This window comes from Pleurodeles waltl, chromosome 9, assembly GCF_031143425.1.
Source record: "Pleurodeles waltl isolate 20211129_DDA chromosome 9, aPleWal1.hap1.20221129, whole genome shotgun sequence".
Taxonomy (NCBI): domain Eukaryota; kingdom Metazoa; phylum Chordata; class Amphibia; order Caudata; family Salamandridae; genus Pleurodeles; species Pleurodeles waltl.
In genome coordinates, this window is record NC_090448.1 from 1,146,651,847 (window position 1) to 1,146,671,173 (window position 19,327).

The 19,327-nt window shown below is 44.3% G+C and overlaps 1 protein-coding gene across 5 annotated transcripts in view; it reads right to left on the bottom strand.

The window, feature by feature from the left end:
• PCNX1 (pecanex 1) overlaps positions 1 to 19,327 on the bottom strand; it is a 436,152-nt gene that overhangs the window by 296,977 nt on the left and 119,848 nt on the right. For all 5 annotated transcript variants that reach the window (XM_069208962.1, XM_069208959.1, XM_069208961.1 and 2 more), the window contains exons 3-4: positions 18,564 to 18,669; positions 7,129 to 7,171 (exon numbers count right to left, since the gene is read on the bottom strand). In XM_069208962.1, coding sequence (XP_069065063.1) covers positions 7,129 to 7,171; positions 18,564 to 18,669 — 149 coding nt within the window. The remainder of the gene's footprint in view (positions 1 to 7,128; positions 7,172 to 18,563; positions 18,670 to 19,327) is intronic.

Below are 19,327 nucleotides of genomic sequence, written 5' to 3' on the forward strand. Positions count from 1 at the left end.
ACCACCAAGCTCTCCGGCGTAGGGTGTCTAGAGAGAAAGCCAGGGTCAGATGGTGCAGCTCGATACCTCCTGGCCACAGCCCTATGAACGGCCGAGGAAGACATCGGCTTCTTCCACACCTCCAACACCGGATCCAGCAAAGCCTCATTAAATGGCAAGAGAGGCTCAGCTGCAGCAGAGGCCGGATGCAATACCTCTGTCAGCAAATTCTGCTTCGCCTCTGCCACCGGCAAAGGCAGGTCCAAAAAGCTCGCTGCCTTCCTCACCACAGCATGAAAGGAAGCAGCCTCCTCCGTATATTCCCCTGGAGATGAAAGGTCCCACTCAGGGGAAGTGTCCAGCCCACTGGCTGTATCCAGACCATGCAGTCCGTCTCCAGAGTCCTCAATCTCTCCCTCCTCTAGGACTCGCTGGTACTCCTGCTCTTCTAAAAGACGGAGAGCACGCCTCCTCGAAGGAAGTCTCTCCTCGATACGCGGAGTCGACATGGCCTCCGCCGACGTCGAAGAACGCCGCCGATCTCCAGAAGCATCTGACGCCGCGTCCGGCGCCACAGGCAGCTTCGGCGCCGAGGCAGGAGCCGGAGGATGAGGTCTTGGAGCCGATGGACCAACCGGAGTCACAGGGCAAAATCCTGACTTCGACGGAAGGGCAACCTCCGGGGCCGAAACATCCGAAGCCACCGGAGTGGCCACCGACGCCGGCACCGGCGCCGAGCCCACATTCCCAAAAGGGAGAAAGGGCATAAAGGGTGCCGGCCGAAGAGGCGCAGGATCACCCAACGAAAAGGCCAAGGGCCCCGAAGGACCAGCCGGAGCAACTCCTGGAGCCATCTGCTTAAAGATGGTATACATCGCATTAAGAAACGCGGTACTATCGGCTCCAGGAGTGGGAAAAGCCGGATACTGGGGTGCCTGGATCGAGGGCGACCCCGACGCCGGCCTCGACGTCTGCGACGCCGGAGAAAACACAAGAGGCTGCACCACCTCAATCACCGACGCCTGACCAGGCGAAGTCGGTGACGCCGGAGAGGGCAACGGCGTCGAAGGATGCGGCGTGACCGTGGAGCTGACCTCCCAAGTCTTCCGACGCCGAGCCGAAGGTGACCTCGAACGAGACTCCTTGCTGGAATGACGTCGTGAGTCTCTACGGCGCCGGGAGTCTCGATGACGCCGGTGAGACCTTGGCGAAGAAGACTTCTTATGATGTTTCTCCTTCTTCTTTGACTTTGCCATGAATAACTTGGCCTCACGCTCTTTGAGGGCCTTCGGATTCATGTGTTGACATGAATCGCAAGTCGAGACGTCGTGGTCGGAGCTCAAACACCATAGACAGTCGGAGTGAGGATCTGTAACAGACATCTTGCCCCCACACTCTCGACAGGGCTTGAAACCCGACTTCCTCTGAGACATTATTACCGCAGAGAAGACTACGCAGCAGACAATACACTGTAACCACGAAGGTAACAGTAGCTCCCTCGAAGATAACCGTTTCGAATGCACGGAAAAAAGGGAACTGTCATCGGCACGTCGGCAAGGACCTCTTATTGCCTGTATGACGTCAGACGGCGTCGCGTGGGCAAGAGTGACGTCCTCGTCGACGTGCAGAGACTAGTAAGAAGATTTCCGTCGAATGCTGGCGCCATGGGAGTATTCATTAGGTGAGGAATCCACAGGTAGTTGTATCCATCAGAAACTGCTTGTATGCCTTCAATTGCACTTCCAACCACACCTACAATATTCTCAGTCCATCCAACCAGGTTTGCAAATCAGAAGATTTTCTCCCTTGTGTTTGATTTGTTTGGATGCTCTGCACTATTCATCTCACAGCTCTCCTCTCAGAACCTGGGAGATCTTGGTTTGCTGCTAGAGAGTGCACAAGAAGCATTTGATTTTCCTGAAAACCTTGTTTCCTATATGTAATATAGGACAGCTCTTCTTACATATGGCATTTATAAAGGTCTTCTATGCAGGTGTCTTTAGCAACTGGAAAAAATAGGTTAACTGCTAGACTGGTTCTCACTACTCCATCCTTGTTTATCTGGAAGTAAGGTTCCTGAATGGTCAAGGCCTTTAAAATATTAACTCTATGCAAGAACGGGATTGTGATTAAGAAGTCATTAGTGCACAGTATTTCAGATCTGCTGTATGCACTGGCTCAAACTGCAGTCTTATAAGCTGTGCCAGTACCAGGTTCAGCTCCAAAAAGCAGTTTGAGCTGAACTTAAAGCCAAATATATTTTTCCCTTTTAGGAACCTTTTCAAACACTGGTATAGCTAAAGGTTTTTCCTGAAGGTCCTAGTATATATGCAACTAAGCCGGATAGGTATCCATATAGAGATGCAAAATAATTCTGAGTCCAGTAATTTGATGATTGTTGTATCACCTGTTAATCATTTTGGAGGATTTCTTTTATTCACTAGTGCTTAAACCTGGTCCACTTAGCTGCACAGCACTTGCTTGCAGTGGGGTGTCTGGCCTCTGAAATAACCTATCAATTGTTTGGATGGCTAAATTCTAAACCATCAGGAGTTGCTAGCCTGTTGATGGCTGGTTCTGGGTAACACACACTTCCTCTTGTAAGGCTACGAGGTTTTGGGAAAACTGTATCTTAATTATTCTGTTTGCCATCTCCATCGAGTATGAATACCATATGTGTTGTGTTACCATATGTGTCAGACACAGTGCAGGGCTAGCACAGTCATGTTTGTTTGCCTGCATCTGTTGATCACTACTGTGACCTTTGGGATTGTTGGAAAGACGTTTGCATGTGTGGGGAACAGACCTATATGAGGATTCTGCAGATCTCGAAGAAGTTTGTGTGTTACTTCTCGAGTCTCATTCTAAAGCAAAACCCCCCTTATCTGCGGAACCTGTTGGCTTCTCAGACCTGCTCTTTTGAAAGATGTAGTGCTCTGAAAGGTTTTTTTTTTCCCCCAAGTTCAACAACTCCTCTGCTATCCTCGATAGGGCATACTACATTGTGCTCCCCTTTTTGTCTAAATACATTACTGTGGTGTTGTCCACAGAACCTGCACCATCTTTGTCACTTCTTCATGAAGCGATTTTAATGCTAGATGCACTATTTTCAGTTTAACACAATTAGGACTTAAACAGCTTGTCTGGTATCAATGATCTTCTGATCTTGAGCTCCTCTGTGTGTGCGGCATCCATGGAGGTGATCAATTTGGGGAACTGGTGGTTAGAAGTCCCTGCCTTCTGTTATCTTCCCCATCGTTCACCACTGTTGTACCTTGAACAATTTCCCTGTGACAATCAATAGATCATATCAATTCCTTGTTGCTCGTGACCCGTAAGGTTCTCCTATGTAAATTAGCAAATGCTTTTTGGAGAGCACATGATGCTACTATTCCTAACATCTTTAGCACAGTTTTCGCTGTTCAAGATTGTGACGCCAGGTATAGGCCAGCGCCAAAACTCTTGAATCTTGGCCTGGTTCAAGTCTAGCTCTGCTCCCATAAAGATCTAAGTCTTCAAAGGGAGTGGGGATTATTTCTCCATCTTCGGTGACAAGCCCAACAAGCATGTTGACTTATCACCTGCTTTACACTGTATGCTACTGTTTGTATGAGCCTGCCGTCAACAACTAGTCATTTAAGTAGTGTCAAATGTGTATCCCTTGGCTCCTTGATTGTGCTGCTATCACAGCTAGAACACTCTTGCTGCTGACTTTCTCTCAAGGGGTAAGATTTAGAATTAAAAGTGAGTTTCTTATTACAAACTTGAGATATTTCAATTGATTTTTAAACACTTAAATATGTAAGTAGACATCTTTTAGATTTATAACTGCACTGCAGCTTCACTTGAGTAGCATTGGAATCACTTCCTATAACACCATCATTTTGAACTTTTGAGTGTTCAAAACATGTTCAAGTACCTTAGGTATTTTATCAGCCTTGATGTCCGCTCACAGTTTGGCATTGAAAGAGACATTACAAAAACTCCCTGGTTGCACTTTTTCTGCACTTTCTCCATTACCCACATCTTTAAAAAGATCCTTGCTCTTCTTGCATTAGTGGTCTGGTGATGATCTGTCTTGCAACTTTGCTTTTTTGGAGTGGCGGGGGTATTTTTCCCAATTGCATGCAATAGCAGCATACCTATTTAATACAGCTAATCTTTCACCATTCCTGAAGAAACCTCCACATCTGCCCCTTACTGATGTTAAATGTTGAGAGGAACTTCTGTGTGAGTTATTTATTTGATGTGCCGCATCCCCTTGAGGAATGCCCCTTTCCTCTAACCAACATGGAGATTGAGTGCCCAGTGCTGCAGTTGCAAACCTGGATGTCCTATAGGCTTTCAGTTGATTGGTGCACTTCGTCAAAAAGAATCTCTCGCCTGCAGTGCTTCTATCAATTTTTGCTGTTTAATGGCCCTTTTTCATTCCCTGTAAGGAGTCATCCAAAGCTGGTCCAAAGAGATTCTTCCATGCAAAGGGTGTGTGGCTTCCTTCTTAGTATCGTGCTCATACATAGCTATCTACTAGATGTGTCAGCAGCATGCAGAGTATCTTCGACATGTTAGCAATGGTCTTCCCCTCGTGGATGACTGTCTATACCTAATTGCTCTTCTATTTCGGTGAGTGTAGCATAAACTCATCAACCTGATCCAATGTTGGTGACCCTATCTGATGAGTAACGCATTTCAGTTGGCAATACACTATGGTGTGGCTGCTCTTCCTAGTTACATTATGGTCTCGGTCTCTCTCTCTCTCTCTCTCTCTCTCTCTCTCTCTCTCTCTCTCTCTCTCTCTCTCTCTCTCTCTCTCTCTCTCTCTCTCTCTCTCTCTCTCTCTCTCTCTCTCTCTCTCTCTCTCTCACTCTCTCTCTCTCTCTCACTCTCTCTCTCACTCTCTCTCTCACTCTCACTCTCCTTGCCTTAGAAGAGGCTGGCTCTCTAAACGCATCCGGTCATGAAAGTCAATAATCATGGCAGGAACCAATTTCTATTTTGCTTTGGGAACAAAGTCTCCAGTAAGGTGTAAACCTCAGACTGTTCATCCTTCAGATGCTCCCAGGAGGTGTCTGCTGCCCTCTTCACTACTGCATGATATAATGAAAGAGCATTTGGTGGTAAGGGTTTTGATGCCGAGGAGCCCACTTCCTCCCCCAGTATGTCTGTTTGTAGATCCTGCCAAATATAACTTCATTCCCAATTGAGCCCTTTTCTACTGGAGGTTGGTGACCTTCCTCATGCTGCAGTTCCTCTTGTGCTTTGTTTGCCAGAGGAATTTCCTTCGCTAGATATAGCTACCTCTTCACTAGGCCTCTTAGAAGGTATTAAGTACGATTTCTCAGCCTCAAGACAGCGCTTTCTACCCTCAACATCAAGACTATGTACCGTCAGTTTCAGGTCGATTGCAGACTAATTTTTAAAGATGACACCACGTCTCTTCCCTTATAATGATCCTTTTAATTCCTCTGATCATGATCCTCTTCCAGGGCTGAGACAGAGTGAAGGTTTGCCCTCAGTGGTGTATTTGGTTTCCAGTTCAGAGCAGCTCTTTGAAGCACTCGGCATTCAAAGTGACACCAAAGTCGCCAGTTGTTTGTCTTATCAGATTTTCTCAGCTCCGACACAGTACAACCATGCGGCATTGTTGCTGCACGCTTTTTCATGGTCTCCAAACTTTTTCAGAGCATTTGTATCATTATTGTTGGATCCTTTCTGCCCGCCCTGGGCCTCTTTCGTCTCTTTCAAAATCTCATGCTCCTCTTCATCTGTTAAACTCCCATATGTCTTTGGCTTCAAATGTAAAGGAGCTCTTTGAAGCACTCGGCATTTCGAAGTGGCACCAAAGTCGCTAGGTGTTTGTCTTATCAGATTTTCTCTGCTCAGACAGAGAACAATGCAGCATTGTTGGTGCACACTTTTTCATTGTCGCCAAAGCTTTTCAGAACATTTGTATCGTTAATGCTGGATCCTTTCTGCTCTCCCTGGGCCTCTAATCTCTTTCAACATCTCATGCTCCCTTCATCTATTAAACTCAGGTCTTTCAAGAGAGCAATTTGATCTGCAACATCAAGCAATGACCCCAGTGCTGTTTCTCCCTCACCTTCAAGGTTTTCAAAGGAAAACCTCATGCCTTACAGACACTGTAGGTTCTTTAGAAAGTAAATATTGCAAACATCTTTGGATATCCTGTGCCAATTTACTATAGCAATTTGGACAGAAACCAAAATGAGTATGTTCCCCAACTCCTGGTTGCGAAACTCAACCCAGGGATAACCATCAGACTCCTTCCCTCCCTGTGCAGTCCAAGCCTAACAGAAAAGCCTGTCTCATTTGTTTTTTTTTTAATGCAGATTGCTCATCGATTGTGTGTTTTTCTGGCCATCTCTTCAATTCATTATCTATCTTAGTCTGTCTTCCAAATCTTGGTGCGGCACTCCACATCTTCTTTTGAAGACCCTCACCTCCCATTACTACCTTAGAACTGAAAAAATATCTAGAGAGGGCGACCACATATTAAGCCACTGCGGGCTTATGTTTGATATCAAAGTTTGTCCACATGACAACTCCTCTGATCAATGCCCAAAAGAAAAGAAAAAAAAATTAAAGTTGCTAGACCCAATGACTAGATATCAGAATACTGAACAGAGCATGAATACAGAAGAGAATCATGCAGTAAAAAAAATAAAAAAAAGGGAATAGTCACATGCTCACGTCATATATGTCAACCACACATGCATATGCACTACTTATCCAGGCTATAAAGCTGTGATTTTTATAATTAGGCTGTACTAGTCAACATCTTAGGTACACACTTTAAACAAAGGGCAACTGCCAGGCTGCTGTACAATCCTCTCAACACTTTTAAATACTATTCATTGGGACAAGGTTTTCTATTCTCTGAACACCACTTTCCCTACTCCCACCCTTTGCATTGTTTACAAAAATTATAAAATTAACAGCAGGGGAAAGACTACATTTAAGTTTAGCCTTCTTACAGCAAAGGATATAGGATTTGCACTGCTTGAGCAGCACAACACGTAAAAAAAATGAAAATAAAATGTGATGAAAGCAGGACAACTTGGTAAACATCCAATAATAATAGATAACAAAACCTGTCAAATGGTAAGGAGTGCACAAAGTTAGTCTTACCTTTCACTATTTCTGCAACTTCTCCAATACAGGACAATATACTCTAAAAAAATAAAAAACATACAAAAAATAAGAATAAATTATTTTTAAAAGCTCAACGTACAAGGTCTGCAAATCATGGAAATGAGTTGTCTCAATCAAACTGGTGCAAGGCTGGCAACGCTACTAAAGGAACTGTTAGCATAAAGCCTTCACTTTTATAAAAGTAAAGTGAAAAAGATCTTAATTAAATGCATTGCTGAAACAAAGCAGTATGTCCGGTTAATTTCTCCTATCACATCCCCATGATCAGATGCATAACAGAATGATCCCTCAACTCAAGGCATCAGAGGGCACCCAACAGATTCACACAGATGAATCGGACTTAAGTGCAAGCAGGTCAGTGCCAGCTGGGAAAATGTGAAAAGTTCACGCTAAATGCCGCCATGAAAGCAATAAGCGTTCATTTGCCTACTCGGCATGTAGAGTGCTAAGCACCTTAAAATAACAAGAAAGCAGTACCTTGGAAACAGTGTAGCAAAGCAAGACCAGTCTCCCAAAGGCGCAAATCCAAAAGACTGGTGTATCCAAATGGATGATGGCTTTGGCATCAGAGTTCACACAACAATGTTACTGTTATGGCCATGGGCAAGTCCTTAACTGCATGAACCACAATGACATGTACAATTATTTATCTCTTGCAGAATGGGCCTGGATCATATGGTACGGGCTTAGTCAATATCACTGCTTAAAACAAACTGCCATCGACATTAAAAAAACAAAAAACAAAAAAACAAATAAACACTTTTGAGGTCAACCTTCTCTACACGTTGCCCTCCAAAGGCCACAAACTATTGTTTTGTATAAAATCTGGTCTGTGTTTACAGTTACAAAATTCTAAGCACTTTGATAAATTTATCAGGCTTTTCCTGGAATCAACTGATTGGTAGCATCTTATGCAACAACAAAAACAGAGTGAAATGGATTTTATTTGCAATACATTGCGCTAGTGGAAAAAAGGGCGTTGGCTATAGATGGGTTGTCCTCAATAGGATGAATGATAGTAAAGATGTGTTTTCAGAATACTGGATGTGGTTAGACTATTCTACGAAGGGTTATGTAAGAATTACAGTCCTTTACCAAGACAGGGATGAGAACATTATTAATTAATGATTATGCAATGATGGAAAGCGTTGCTCTCATTTATTGAAATTTCAAAACTAGCTCTGCATCTGCTCTCATACAGAAGAGGACTAAAGTGCATAACATGCCCTCCATGCAAACACTGCCAAATGCGAACAAGGTGTGGAACACCACACCTACTCTTTTGAACTTCAATGTGGAATTGTTCAAAACATAGGCAACTAACGCCAGAAGACAGACACACCTAAGGGGAGCTGTAAGAAGTGCAGGCTTATTTGCAGCTTGTCAGCTGACTAGAAGGACAGAGTGGAGATTTCACAAGCTCCCTTAGTAGTATCTAACAGAGCTCACAGTAAAAATCTGAAACCTGTGATTTCTCTGTTAAAATTTCAGAAACAAATTGTCCTTCATCTGGGCAAAGAAAAGGGCAATTTCAAAGACGTCTGCAGGTGCCTTCACACCCAAAACAATGAGGGGGCCGTACTACAAATGGGAAGGGTCTTCCAGAGTTAGAAATTCTCCTTTAAGTACGGAGTCCACACTACTCGCATTTGGAGGTCCAGCAGGAGGACACTTTAAAATCATCTGAAAGAAGCAGGATTTTTGCCTCCCTATCATCATCCTCATCCCAAGAGGATAAGGTTAAGGTAAACTCAAGGCATCAGCATAATTTATGTAAAGGTCCCCATGGCTAGCCTTTGGATTTGAGATTTTTTTTTTTTATAAATAGCAGGTTTCAGCTTCTCTCCAAAATTGTCAATTTGTTTTGGCAGAGCATGACAATGTATTTGTCACTGGAGTGAGCATTAGCAATGAAGCCTAATCCACTCACCTCCGATTTGGCACCAAAATCTCATGGTATCGACAAATCACCTAGCACCAACAAAGCCACTATCATCACTTTTGGAAGAGTTGGAGCCAGCATGCATGGTTAGGGGTTTGACAGGTTGCCCGAGATTAAAGTCATCAATGTGATGAAGGGGCAGGTAGTACCAGATAAATAGAATTGGCTTCAACAGCGGGCAATAAAGTTTCTCAGCTGGGGCATACTCAACAATACAAAGATGACCTCACGAATTGTCTTGATTTGCCTCCAAAGATGCTCTTTAACCCGGAGGATTTGAGGAATCAACACTTTCTCATGACAGGCTCTGAGGCAGAGAATTCAGACCATTCATTCATGAAATCCCCTGCTACGTCACCCAATGGAAAGAAGAAAAATATTTTTCATTCTCTTTATGGTGTTTTGATGTGTGAGGATGGTCTGAATGCAAGACTTCTAAGAAGCCACAAAAATGTGATTTAAATTTCACCAGCATTGTCTGTGCAAGTCTTAAAACCTTTGACCTCGTTCTCTTGAATGACTTTAGTATGAATGAGTGCACAGATAGCACAGGTGCTAGCAGCATTCTGAACCTGAACCCTCAACACTGCAAACACTCCAAAAGTAGATCACCCAGACATTTGTCTGTAATAATGTGCGCACGCTTTAAATTTTTTACCCCTCTTTAGAAGAAACCATTGAAATTTCCAGACCCAAAAAATAAATGAATAATCTCAAAATGGAGGACAATTTTTACAGTAAAAAGCATGGTGAGCTGCACATCTCAACGTCAACATTAGCAAAAAGGAATTGACAATCTGTCACTTTTGTCAAGGATAGCTTGCAGATGTGCAGCTGATGGTGGGAAACGAAAGGGTTACTTACAAGTAGGAGTATTGTTGCAGCTTAAAGAGTTTTCTGGATTCACATGCTGAGCATTATTCCGCCATCTAGTGACTGGATCCGGAATTGTCTTTTTTTCGTATCTTCTTTTTTGGACATCGTCAACCACCATTTGGTAATATGCCCTTCCTCTGTATGACGTCACAGCGCCCCGGATGTTTCTGTGCATAGTCACCATCTTCAGATTCTTTTTTCTTTGAGATATATATTTTTTCCCCTTCCCCCTCTCCCCTCCTTCCCTCTGGTTGCGATATCTCCCATTTCTGGGGATGCGGGGTGGGTCGCATGTGAATTCAGAAAACTCTTCAAGCTGCAAAACTACTCCTACTGGTAACAAACCATTTTGTTTTGCAGCATAAATTCTTTTTATGGATTCACATGCTGTGCATTGGAATATGTAACAGAATCCCTACCTGCGGGTTGGTTGGGATGAAATGAGGAAGTATTGGCAAACAGTGTTTGTTGGAAATGGGGTCCCTGGTTGGCTAGGGTAGGCACCTCAGCCAAGCAGGGACCATCACTCTAGTCAGAGTAAGTACGTCACACACCAAAGATAACCTGTGCTCAACCCCGGTAGCTTGGCACAGAGAAGTCAGGCTTACCTCTAGAAGTCAGGTGTAAAGGGTCTGTGTAACACACTCACACCAGTGACTCCATAAATACACCAAGAAAGAGACTCCACACCAAGGGGTATGAAAATATAACATATTGAACATAAATTACATGCCAACAACATAGATCATAGCACTGAGCATAAGGTTTCACTTCTGCACATATATCATAGACCAACATGATATTATTTCTCAATACTGTAGGCACTTATGCAAGAAAAATATCATCATACATTACGTCAGGGTATAAGGCACAGCAGCTAGGGTATCACAGGTGTCTCCTGAGCATCACGGTCTCACAGATATCATAATTCTTATGCAAGTGCCAATACGATGCATACCCGGAGATCAAAGCAATAACAACATAAGTATGGCACCTAGTGAGCAGTTACTGCAGCGAACCTCAATATTGCAAAAAATGGGGAATCTTATCACAGCTCACCAAGAATAAAATGAAGCAACAAATGTCTTGCCACTCTGTGTCCTCCTAAGACAATAGTCACTGTAACCCTCTTCATAACGGCAAGCCCACATGGGCACAGAGAGCCTGAACGTGAACAGGATACTTTGGCAGGTGAAGGTAGAGTGCCAGGGTTCATGTGCAATTGCTACCTCTGATATGGCCTATGGGCAAGTTTCTGATGCGAAGCATGAAGCCGCTGCCTGGTGGCGACAGGGGCCTATGTGGGGGACCTACCCGTTATGAGGCAACAAAGTACTGATCAGTCTCACGCAGGGAAGCCTCGCTCGGTCCTCCCCGCCAACAGCCCAGCCCCTTCTGGTGAGAGGATGCAGGGCCGCCTACAAAGGAGTGCGAGGCAGCAGGAGGACTTCCCTGGGGCCTGGCTCACCTTGGACTCTCCTTGGGGCCAGGCAGGCTGCAACAGGCTTGTCGGTGGCCCTCCCTCAGGCCCGCCTCGGTGAAGAGGCCAGCTAACGGACTGTCACTGCCTGTCCCTGGAGCTATAGAGGGCAGAGCGCTCTCCACGCACCAAACTCGGCAAAAAGGAAGTCAAGGGGGAATACAAGTACCCGCATGCGCTTGCTTGGCAAGGAGACAAACAGAGCGTTCAAAAGCGCTCAAGTAGAGCCACCAAAAAGCACTTTCCAGTGACAGCAGAATACATCAATGAAAGAAGATGGTCTGGTTGGGCCACTCTCTGTGCTCCTGGCCATCTCTGGGCCAACTAGTCCCAGGAGAACACTTGCAGTGAGGATAAAGTAGGGAGGCCAGCACATGCATGTTACTATGGCGTTCCATCCTGACAATCCCACAGGACCTAGGGCCCCCACAGTCAGTAGGGCAGCTGGAAGCAGGGCAACATACAGAAAAGGAATCCAGGCGAGTCCATTGGGCCACCCAGCAGACACTAGGCAGCGGGGCAACAAGAGAAGAGCAGTCCAGACAAGTCCTTTGTGCAGTCCAGCAGTCCCTCTGACAAAGGTTCAGTCCCAGTTCCAACAGTGCTCTTCCTCTCAGGAGGCAAGAATCCTTCTTATGCTCAAAAATACCTTTCTTCAGGGGTCAACTTCAAAGAAGCACTTTCAAGTCAAGCACAGCATCCTTTCAACTCAGCTCTGTCTTCAGACATCTATAGAGGGTAATCAGTCCATTGTGTGAGGGCAGGACACATTCAAATGTAAGGTGTGAACAACCCTTCCTCTCCCCAGTCCAGGGAGACTATCAGTATTCAAATGCCTTTTCGGTCCCACCTAGCCCCTCCTGTGTGATGGCATCAAGTGGAGCTGTCACTCCACCTACACCAAAAGTAGGAATTCTCACTACCATTCCAAACATACTAAGCATGCCCATGCTATTCCTCATAGATCATAAGATACAATTTAGACATATGTCAGGGCATTTCCAAAGTAATCCTATGAGAGGAGCAGCACTCACAGTAGTGAGAAACTAAACAGGCTGTTTGTCACTTCTAGGACATGTTGTACATAAAGACATGTGTCCTATCTTTTACAAACACAGTACCCTGCCCACAGGGCTATCTAAGGCCTACCTCAGGGGTGACTTAGGTGCAGTAAAATTGGAGTAGGCCTTCGCAAGTAGGTTGACTTGCCAAATCAGTGTGGCAGAAAACTGCATGGAGGCCCTGCAGTAGCAGGCCTGAGACAGGTTTGAAAGGCTACTTCTCTGGGTGGCGCAATCTGTCCTGAAGGCCCACTAGTAGCAATTAATTTACAGGCCTTTGTATATGTTATAGCATTTTACAGGGACTTACAGGTAAATTAAATAAACAAACAGGTGTAGGCCAATTATATCAAGTTGTAGGGGAGACAGCACATGCACTTCAGCACTCATTTGCAGTGGTAAAGCACCCAGAGTCAAAAAGAGGGTCTGAAAGATAGGAGAAGAAAGGCAAAAAGTTTGGGGATAACCCTGCAGAAAGGGCCATTTCCAACAGTGTTGTAACACACTGTCCTACCTGTACCTCCTTGATATTTGAAAATCCACACAGAAATGCTTTGAAAAGGTGTGTGGTGATGCCCAAGACACTGGTGCACACATGATGTCCATGAGTACGTTTCAGAGGAATGCTAGTCTAGCGAGGGCTTTTGGTCATGTGGGTAATGCTATTCCTGCTGTAGTATAGAAAGTTTGAATCCTTTCCTCAATCCATTTTGAGATTGTTCCCTTGGCAACTGGTTTCCCTTTGGTTCCTTTTGCAAACAAGACAAATAACTGGTTTCCCTTGGTGACCCTCTTTGTTTCTTGTAAATAGTACATCAAAGCCCTTGTTGCATCCAAAGTGTGTAGGGCTCTTTCTGTTTCGGTCTTTGGTTCTTTAAAAAGAATAGGCAACTGAATGTTCTTGTTGAAATGAAAGTTGGTAATTATCTTAGGTAGGAACTGTGGGTTAGCTCTCAGAACTACTTTCCCTTGTGTATTTGCAGATATGGTTCCTGTTTTCTTAGAACTTGCAATGCACTTACTCTGCACAGTGACTTGATTGCGATCAGAAATGCTATCATGCGGGTGAGTGATTTGAGGTCCGACCCATGCACAGGCTCGAAGGGTTTGGCCACAAGTTGTGTAAGCACTGTGTTCAGGTTCCACAATGGTGCTGAGACTGAACTTGGTGGGGTGATCTTTTTAGCTCCCTCTAGGAACCTTTTCACAATAGGTGTTGTGAACAAGCTGTGCTATGATGTACCCTGGTGTATGCTTCTATCACTGCTAGGTGTAAAGATTAATAATTTGACTTACCAAACTCCTCTGCTAGATGTTGGGCTAAAACAGACCTTTATTTTGTTCTGCACCAGTGTACATATCTTTCTTTTTGCAACGTAGCACTTTGTGGTGGTAGTTTTCCTTGCTTCCTTAATGATCTCCATTGTCCTGGGCAGGAATGCCACACTCTAAATATTCAGGAGACAGGCCGCTAGATTAAGGGTTGCTGGCTCCAGGTTGTACACCTACACCTCCCCACCCTCCTGCTCTGTCAGCAGGTTTTGTTCTATTTTGATCAATTATCATTTGAACCTTGAACACTTCAAACGTGTGAGTTTCAGGTTTGTCTTGGTCACAGTGGGGCTATGAGGATGAGTTTTGTCCCAGGTTGTTTGGCTTTCTCCACTACCTTTGAGATCAGGGGAATTGGTGGAAAGGCATAGGCAAATCTCCCTGACCAGTTTGACAGTGCATTCCCCTTCTGATAGGCGGTGTTTAAACCTGGACACAAAGTGTTGGCATTTTGAGTTCTTTGGTGTTGCAAACAGGTCTACTGTTGGTCTCACCCATGCATTGAACACTCTCTCCAGTGTTTGCTGTTTTAGTTCCCAAACTTGGGAGCTTCATTCTTGTCTGCTTAGTCTGCTTCACCAGCCAGTTGTCTATGTATGGGTACACATGTATTCCCTTCCTTCATAGGTATGCTGCAACTGCTGCGAGGCACTTTGTAAACACCCTTGGTGCTGACTTTACTCCGAATGGCAGTACTCCGAATTGGTAGTGTACTTTTTCCTGTATTTTTTTGGCCTTGATTCATAGGGATGTGTAGGTAGTCATCTTTTAAGTCTAAGGTGGCCATGTAGTCTCCCCTTTTTTAGGAGTGGTATTACTCTGCAGAGTGGTCTTTCTGAAGTGTTGTGTGTGGATTAACTGGTTTACGAATCTGAGGTCCAAGATTGGTCATAGGGTGAGATCCTGTTTTAGGACCAGGAAGTATAGTGAATGGTTTCCTTGGTTTCTTTCCTTTTCGGGTACACTTTCTATGGCTTTCTTCAGCTGGAGTTCCTTGACCTATTTTCTTAGTTGTGTTGTTTAGCTTCCTCAGTGTCTGCCCCATCTAGGTCTGACTTTAGGCAAGTCTTGGCTACATTTTGCCTTTCCTGCATGACTGCATTTGCTCTTTTCCTGTATTCCTCAGGGAGGTGCTGCATATGGAATTCCATCTTATCCCATTGCGGATGTCCATATTTGTTCATCAGGGTGTTAGCGTTAGCAATCTGCCATTATGGTGCTGCTTCTCTCTCCATCTTTCTCCATCAATTCAAGTCTTTTGCTCTCTTTCTCAGGTGGTGAGCCTGTGAAGGGATGGGCGTTACTGCGCCTTCTGGCCGCAGCCACAATGATGGAGCCTGTGGATACGTTACCTTGAATGTATTTCAGGTCCTGTGCCGAGGGCTTGTATGTCTTTTCGAACCCTGCAATTACCGCTTTAGTAGTTGCTGGTTCCTAGAATGCATTCTTGCCTTGCTCTACAATCCTGGGCAGCATTGGCAAGTACAAGTTCCCCTTGTTTGCAGGAATTAGAGATTCCAACAGGAAACATGAGTCTCCTTTTTCATCTTCTATCTGTACCACATCTGTTTTTCAGCAGCCCTCCTGATGATGATGATGATGATGTTATACATCATGCGGTCATCAGGTGGTGATGGCCTCGAAGGGTAGTTTACCTCCTCTTTGGGGAAGTATGTTTCGAGGTCAACCCACGATTCCTCATCGAACCCTGTTCCTCATTCGGGCTCACAGAACTCCTCTTTGGGTTCTTCCTCATAGGGCTCATCTGTCACTGGGGCTTCCAGCATCGATTTTTCCACTTTTCCCTCAAAGGTCATTGAAGGTTTTGGCTGAATTTAATATTCTTTTAAGGAGTCATCAAACTCCTTCTTCGGCTGACGTAGCACCGCCATTTTTGCCTCGAGTCTCCTCTTTTTTTCTCGACCTCCTGCACTCTCTGATCAGCGCCGACAGTTAGTTCTGCCATCTCTGAAGGCTTGCTCTTCCTCTTCCCACGAGCATCTGGGACCGTTGATGTCTTCGACATCTTGCAGACATCGGTATCGCTGGGCTGGGATCCATGGGCATCCTTTGTTCTCGTCGGACCTTCAGTCAACATTTTATTCTATGCTGAGACTAACTTTTGGGGTCTTTTGTCAGAGGGCCTTTTGGTGCTTTCGCTACCTTCTGGATCTTCTTTTCGGTGTCTCTTGCCATTTTTTTCTCAGCCTGTTATTTCTCAGCATCAGTGTCAAGGATTTCAAAGTCAGAACCTCCATAGGCTATGTCAGCCTCCTGAACGATGTTATTACCATCTTCGGCTATTTACTGTTCTCTGTTGGTCCTCTCTTCCTTGCTAGTGCTGGCCCCGGCCTGATAGAATTCCAGCCTCTGTCTTCTGCGTACCTTCAAGGGTTTCAGGACAAATGAAGAGGAGGCTTCATAGTCCTAGTCTCTGTGGTCTTTCGGCAGACAGACTGCAAACCTTGTGGGGGTCTGGTGGCACTTGCGGCAAAAATTAAAGGGGGTTTTGTCCATGTCACCTACTTTGCCTCATTCTCCGACCACGTGGCTGTTCCTGGCATAGTCCCGTCAGGAGGGGAGAGTGAAGGATCGCCTTCTACCTTTATGTCTTTTGCTGTCTTCGGCAAATCCATGTTTTCTTTTGAAAAGCTTCGAAATGTTCCCAAGAACTTTTGGAGCTCCTCCGTTGCTTCTAGAGCCAATGGCAAAAAAAAAAGAATCTGAAGAAGACAGCTACACACAGGAACATCCAGGGAGCCATTTGACGTCACACAGAGGATGGACATAACACCAAATGGTGGCTGGCAGAGTCCAAAATGGGAGAAAAAAATAAGACAATTCCGTACCCAACCACTAGATGGCGGAATAATGCACAGCATGTGGATCCAGAAAAGAATTCATACTGCAGAACTGCAATTGCTGAAAAATCTCCCAGGCTCAAGCATGGGATAGATTCATGATGAGTAATCAAAACATTGGAAAACAAGAAGCCATCAATTGAACGGATTGAAGAAGTTGTATTTTTAGATTAGATTACAGTGCTGTATTTTGTGGGAATATAAATACATTGACATTTTTCAGGAAGTTCAAAACTGAGCCATGAGATTTATATTTGACCTACATAAGAGATCATATCGCTCCTTTTAGTAGTCGGTGACGCTGGCTCTCTGTAAAGGAACTCATAACATTGTGTGTCCTATGGGTGGTTGCAAAGCTGTAACCTGGGCTTGCCACAGTGTATTAATCAAACCCATTTCAGCTTCAGCAACACAGTGGGTCTATTCGCTCCATCACAGATTCAAAACTACTGGTACCCAAATGGCTCCTAGAAAGTGCAGGCGATAAATCATGCAATACAGATGGAGCAAGGTAATGGAACAAACTTCTGCCTAGCTTCTGACAGATTATGAATTTTAAGTGTTAATCAGGAATTCCGTATCTATATTTTAGTTCATTTTCTCTGATGCTGTATTTGTTATAATTCAAATGTTTGTGAGGCCGTGTTCTTTTTTATTTATAGATTGTATTGTTGTTTGTAATTTGGCACTTTGACACTGGATGTTCTCGGGTACTCTTTTTACGCTAACAATAATAAGTGACTACAATGACTGTATGATGGCTGCATAACAGCATGTGCGTCATTTAAGTAGACGTCAATTGGAAATAAAAAAATACCATTGTTTCACCAACTAGATTTTCTTTTGCCCAGAACACAATTACCAACTTGCGAACCACAGTTACAGTATGCAATAAAGTATGAGTGCGACTTGCACAATATAATCAAGGCGAGTAGATATGTGCTTACCTGCATGATATTACCCGTTACTATATTGCAGGTCGTGTTTTTTGTAATCGTTATTTTGACATTCAACCAGCAGCATACTTTATGGATACTCGAAACACTGCCAGGCACATTTCTTCTAGTGTCAGCAGAACTGACAAGTATATACATCTAAGTAATGCTCTGTGAGCTGTGTCGAGACCGCTCTTAAACCACTCAAGAGCATCCAAGGTAAACCCAAGAAAATATGAAGCAGGGAAAAAAACAAAGTCAAAAAGAAAAATAGCGCTTCTCCAAATATGTTGTCCTATTTTTTTTGGAGGCTAAAAGAATTTGATACTGACTACAGAGACCCATTGCCCAAAGCTAAGCAGATGGCACCAGAATTAGCACTTTGTTTTGGCTGCAAGAATCCAAACTTTGTCCATGGCCAACCCTAGTATCCATTTCCCCCTGTGCTCTACGGGCCAGCATGCTCAGATGCAGTCAGAGGGTCTTACACAGACCTTACATTACAGAGGTCTAACATAGGTAAGGCAAATTGTAATGATACTTTTTACAATGAAAATGTGGGGAGGGTCTGATTTTCATCACAACCACTTCTACTTCACAATGGATTCTTAACACCACCAGGTCCACAACACATGCTTTATTTGTCAAATCTTTAGGCCACCGTTAAAGACAAGGAATGGCAGTCACCGAGTACACCAAGGATGGATAATTCATCTTTTTTCTACTAGCTGATCCCACGACCGGATCCTAGAAAGTATGTTCATTTTCTGAAGGCTGAGCAGCGACTCAGTGGTATTCAATAGGGAGAAAAACAAACATCTGATATTTACACATTGCCCTCGTCTTTGTACACTTCTCCGTCTCCGATAATCATTTATAGTATAGCTTTACACAAATAACAAGCATAGCAAAAGAGCTTCCTACCTGATTGTTTGGATCTAGAGCTGAAAAGGAATTTCGCGAACTACAACCAACTGGAGGCGTGGCTTCCCTTATGAATTCAGACATCTCCAACCCTCCTCCTGGGTCACTGAGGAAGAAACAAGAATAAAAGAAGTAGAATACAAGTCACATGACCTGTACATCATCTTCACTACAAAGCCACCTTTTTTTATTTTAACAAAGTTCATTGGTGTTTATATTCAAATGATACAGACACGCTTTTGGTAGTGATTACATGAACATCTCAGAGGAACAAGCCTTTTCTGTAGCAGCACAATCTAACTGTCCTACAACAGCTATAAACTCAAAATCCAGCCGGATGGTGCACCTCGACCAGAGTGCACACACCACTTATCAACGCGTTGGCTAGTGACACGGACCTACTCCTTCCAACTCCTCATTTGGCTAGAACTTCACAGCTCATTGGTACAAATCCGCCTGGTAACGGATGGTCCGCCGGCAGCACTCCAGCTCCTGACACTGCACTACTTTTGCGTAACTTTGTCAGAGTCATGCGGTTTTCTGACTGTTGATTGCATAGCCCCTTTAATGCTTGGTATCAGTCACAGAGAGCACAGCTGGCCTGTTGGTGGCTACAAACGACTCTTCGCAGGCATACTGTGCCTATCGTCTTTGTACCTATCATTTACTTCAGACTGCTCTCGCTTTATTCAGTTGCAACGTATGCTGTGCTTTCATTTAAATATCTAATGCAGAACACCCATGAGTCCAAAGGCATGGAAACA